Consider the following 5351-nt stretch of genomic DNA (forward strand, 5'->3'; position numbering starts at 1 on the left):
CCGTCTCCTTAGAGACTAAACTTAACCGTCTCCTTTAGAGACTAAACTTAACCGTCTCCTTTAGTGACTAAACTTAACCGTCTCCTTTAGAGACTAAACTTAACCGTCTCCTTTAGTGACTAAACTTAACCGTCTCCTTTAGTGACTAAACTTAACCGTCTCCTTTAGTGACTAAACTTAACCGTCTCCTTTAGAGACTAAACTTAACCGTCTCCTTTAGAGACTAAACTTAACCGTCTCCTTTAGTGTCTAAACTTAACCGTCTCCTTTAGAGACTAAACTTAACTGTCACCTATAGAGACTAAACTTAACCGTCTCCTTTAGAGACTAAACTTAACCGTCTCCTTTAGAGACTAAACTTAACCGTCTCCTTTAGTGACTAAACTTAACCGTCTCCTTTAGAGACTAAACTTAACCGTCTCCTTTAGTGACTAAACTTAACCGTCTCCTTTAGAGACTAAACTTAACCGTCTCCTTTAGTGACTAAACTTAACCGTCTCCTTTAGTGTCTAAACTTAACCGTCTCCTTTAGAGACTAAACTTAACCGTCTCCTTTAGTGACTAAACTTAACCGTCTCCTTTAGTGACTAAACTTAACCGTCTCCTTTAGAGACTAAACTTAACCGTCACCTTTAGAGACTAAACTTAACCGTCTCCTTTAGTGACTAAACTTAACCGTCACCTTTAGAGACTAAACTTAACCGTCTCCTTTAGAGACTAAACTTAACCGTCTCCTTTAGTGACTAAACTTAACCGTCTCCTTTAGTGTCTAAACTTAACCGTCTCCTTTAGAGACTAAACTTAACCGTCTCCTTTAGAGACTAAACTTAACCGTCCCCTTTAGTGACTAAACTTAACCGTCTCCTTTAGTGACTAAACTTAACCGTCTCCTTTAGAGACTAAACTTAACCGTCTCCTTTAGAGACTAAACTTAACCGTCTCCTTTAGTGACTAAACTTAACCGTCTCCTTTAGTGTCTAAACTTAACCGTCTCCTTTAGAGACTAAACTTAACCGTCTCCTTTAGTGACTAAACTTAACCGTCTCATTTAGAGACTAAACTTAACCGTCACCTTTAGTGTCTAAACTTAACCGTCTCCTTTAGAGACTAAACTTAACCGTCTCTTTTAGTGACTAAACTTAACGGTCTCCTTTAGTCGTCTAAACTTAACCGTCTCCTTTAGTCGTCTAAACTTAACCGTCTCCTTTAGAGACTAAACTTAACCGTCTCCTTTAGTGACTAAACTTAACAGTCACCTTTAGAGACTAAACTTAACCGTCTCCTTTAGTGACTAAACTTAACCGTCTCCTTTAGTGACTAAACTTAACAGTCACCTTTAGAGTCTAAACTTAACCGTCTCCTTTAGTGACTAAACTTAACCGTCTCCTTTAGAGACTAAACTTAACCGTCTCCTTTAGTGACCCAACTTAACCGTCACCTTTAGTGACTAAACTTAACCGTCTCCTTTAGTGACTAAACTTAACCGTCACCTTTAGTGACTAAACTTAACCGTCTCCTTTAGTGACTAAACTTAACCGTCTCCTTTAGAGACTTAACTTAACCGTCTCCTTTAGTCGTCTAAACTTAACCGTCTCCTATAGTGGTCTAAAGTTACTGTTTCCTGTATTAACAGGTGTGTTTGTCTCTTTGTCCAATCAGAGACATGGTCAGCTGGAAGAGGGGCGGGGCCACAAGATGGACAGGCTCAGCCAGCCAATGGAAGATGATAGAAATAACAAACAGCCAATAGCAGTGAAGGGGGCGGGGTCAGACATGATTTACACCATCGAAGATGTTCCACCTTGGTACCTGTGTATTCTGCTGGGCCTACAGGTAACACTGGGATTATTACACTGGGATTAGTAGACTGGGATTATTACTCTGGGATTATTAGACTGGGATTATTACTCTGGGATTATTACACTGGGATTATTAGACTGGGATTATTACACTGGGATTATTACACTGGGATTAGTAGACTGGGATTATTACACTGGGTTCATCTCATCTCAGCTCAAGCCTCTGATCCTGGATCAGGTCTCAGGGGCAGCAGCTCCAGCCTCTGATCCTGGATCAGGTCTCAGGGGCAGCAGCTCCAGCCTCTGATCCTGGATCAGGTCTCAGGGGCAGCAGCTCCAGCCTCTGATCCTGGATCAGGTCTCAGGGGACCAGCTCCAGCCTCTGATCCTGGATCAGGTCTCAGGGGCAGCAGCTCCAGCCTCTGATCCTGGATCAGGTCTCAGGGGCAGCAGCTCCAGCCTCTGGTCCTGGATCAGGTCTCAGGGGCAGCAGCTCCAGCCTCTGATCCTGGATCAGGTCTCAGGGGCAGCAGCTCCAGCCTCTGATCCTGGATCAGGTCTCAGGGGCAGCAGCTCCAGCCTCTGGTCCTGGATCAGGTCTCAGGGGCAGCAGCTCCAGCCTCTGATCCTGGATCAGGTCTCAGGGGCAGCAGCTCCAGCAGGGGACCCCAAACCTCCCTTTTCCCCACATTAACCAGCTCTAACTGGGGGGTCCTGAGGCGTTCCCAGGCCAGTGTGCAGATCTAATCTGTGATGACGTTTCCGCAGCATTACCTGACGTGCTTCAGCGGCACCATAGCCGTGCCGTTCCTCCTGGCCGAGGCCATGTGCGTGGGTCGGGACCAGAACACCATCAGTCAGCTGGTCGGGACCATTTTCACCACCGTGGGAATCACAACGCTGATCCAGACCACGGTGGGGGTCAGGTGAGACGGGGGGCACCGGGGGGGGGGGGGGGGATCAGGTGAGACGGGGGGCACCGTGGGGTCAGGTGAGACGGGGGGCACCGGGGGGGGGGGGGGGGGATCAGGTGAGACGGGGGCACCGGGGGGTCAGGTGAGACGGGGGGCACCGGGGGGGGGGGGGGGTCAGGTGAGACGGGGGGCACCGGGGGGGTCAGGTGAGACGGGGGCACCGGGGGGGGGGGGGGGGGGGGGGGGATCAGGTGAGACGGGGGCACCGGGGGGGGGGGGGGGATCAGGTGAGACGGGGGCACCGGGGGGTCAGGTGAGACGGGGGCACCGGGGGGTCAGGTGAGACGGGGGCACCGGGGGGGGGGGGGGGGGGATCAGGTGAGACGGGGGCACCGGGGGGTCAGGTGAGACGGGGGGCACCGGGGGGGGGGGGGGGGTCAGGTGAGACGGGGGCACCGTGGGGGGGGGGGGGGGGGGTCAGGTGAGACGGGGGGCACCGGGGGGGGTCAGGTGAGACGGGGGCACCGTGGGGTCAGGTGAGACGGGGGGCACCGGGGGGGGTCAGGTGAGACAGGGGCACCGGGGGGTCAGGTGAGACAGGGGCACCGTGGGGGTCAGGTGAGACAGGGGCACCGGGGGGTCAGGTGAGACGGGGGCACCGGGGGGTCAGGTGAGACGGGGGCACCGTGGGGGTCAGGTGAGACGGGGGCACCGGGGGGGGGGGGGGGGGTCAGGTGAGACAGGGGCACCGTGGGGGTCAGGTGAGACAGGGGCACCGGGGGGTCAGGTGAGACGGGGGGCACCGGGGGGGGGTCAGGTGAGACGGGGGCACCGGGGGGTCAGGTGAGACGGGGGGGGGGGGACGGGTGAGGCTGAGAGGGGTGAGGAAATAACACGTGTGTGTGTGTGTGTGTGTCTGTGTGTGTGTGTGTGTCTCTGTGTGTGTGTGTGTGTGTCTGTGTGTGTGTGTGTCTGTGTGTGTGTGTGTGTCTGTGTGTGTGTGTGTGTGTGTGTGTGTGTGTGTGTGTGTGTGTTTGTCTGTGTGTGTGTGTGTGTGTCTGTGTGTGTGTGTGTGTGTGTGCGTGTGTGTGTGTGTGTCTCTGTGTGTGTGTGTGGGTGTGTGTGTCTCTGTGTGTGTGTGTGTGTGTGACTGTGTGTGTGTGTGTGTGTGTGTGTGTGTGTGTGTGTGTCTCTGTGTGTGTGTGTGTGTGTGTGTGGGTGTGTGTGTCTCTGTGTGTGTGTGTGTGTGTGTGTGTGTGTGTGTGTGTGTGTGTGTCTCTGTGTGTGTGTGTGTCTGTGTGTGTGTGTGTGTGTGTGTGTGTGTGTGTGTCTCTGTGTGTGTGTGTGTGTGTGGGTGTGTGTGTCTCTGTGTGTGTGTGTGTGTGTGTGTGTGTGTGTGTGTCTCTGTATGTGTGTGGGTGTGTGTGTGTGTGTGTGTGTGTGTGTGTGTCTCTGTGTGTGTGTGTGTGTGTGTGTGTGTGTGTCTCTGTGTGTGTGTGTGTGTGTGTGTGGGTGTGTGTGTCTCTGTGTGTGTGTGTGTGTTGTGTGTGTGTGTGTGTGTGTGTGTGTGTGTGTGTGTGTGTGTGTGTGTGTGTGTGTGTGTGTGTGTGTGTGTGTGTGTGTCTGTGTGTGTGTGTGTGTGTGTGTGTGTGTGTGTGTGTGTGTGTGTGTGTGTGTGTGTGTGCAGGCTCCCTCTCTTCCAGGCCAGTGCGTTTGCGTTCCTGATTCCCGCTCAGTCGATTCTCAGTCTGGAGCGCTGGAAGTGTCCCAGTGAGGGTGAGAACCTTAAGGAAGCAATGTGAAGAAAATAGTATTATAATAATAATAATAATAACTTTAACAACATTAATAATAACATTAATAATAACAGTGTGGATTAAAACAGTGATGCGTGTCGTCTTGTTTCTCTGCAGAGGAGATTTATGGGAACTGGACTCTTCCTCTGAACACGTCGCACATCTGGCACCCGCGCATCAGAGAGGTGACGCTGCATTACATCATCTTTATTATTAATATTATTTATATATATACATGTTTATTACATCATCTTTATTATTAATATTATTTATATATTTAATATTATTTATATATATACATGTTTATTACATCATCTTTATTATTATTATTATTTATATATTTAATATTATTTATATATATACATGTTTATTACATCACCTTTATTATTAATATTATTTATATATTTAATATTATTCATATATATACATGTTTATTACATCATCTTTATTATTATTATATTTAATATTATTTATATATATACATGTTTATTACCTTATCTTTATTATTATTATATTTATATATTTAATATTATTTATATATATATATGTTTATTACATCACCTTTATTATTAATATTATTTATATTTATACATGTTTATTACATCACCTTTATTATTAATATTATTTATATATTTAATATTATTTATATATATACATGTTTATTACATCATCTTTATTATTAATATTATTTATATATTTAATATTATTTATATATATACATGTTTATTACATCACCTTTATTATTAATATTATTTATATATTTAATATTATTTATATATATACATGTTTATTACATCATCTTTATTATTATTATTATTTATATATTTAATATTATTTATATA

The 5351-nt window shown here is 47.1% G+C and overlaps 1 protein-coding gene across 1 annotated transcript in view; it reads left to right on the forward strand.

The window, feature by feature from the left end:
- The first annotated feature begins 1700 nt into the window (after positions 1 to 1700).
- Positions 1701 to 5351, forward strand: part of slc23a1 (solute carrier family 23 member 1) — a 15837-nt gene continuing 12186 nt past the window's right edge. The window contains exons 1-4 of the mRNA XM_083924389.1: positions 1701 to 1833; positions 2568 to 2725; positions 4401 to 4489; positions 4627 to 4694. Of these exons, the coding sequence (XP_083780515.1) occupies positions 1717 to 1833; positions 2568 to 2725; positions 4401 to 4489; positions 4627 to 4694 (432 nt within the window). The 5' untranslated portion in view covers positions 1701 to 1716. The remainder of the gene's footprint in view (positions 1834 to 2567; positions 2726 to 4400; positions 4490 to 4626; positions 4695 to 5351) is intronic.

The sequence above is a fragment of the Echiichthys vipera genome (genome assembly GCF_963691815.1).
Source record: "Echiichthys vipera genome assembly, chromosome: 2".
Classification (NCBI taxonomy): Eukaryota; Metazoa; Chordata; class Actinopteri; order Perciformes; family Trachinidae; genus Echiichthys; species Echiichthys vipera.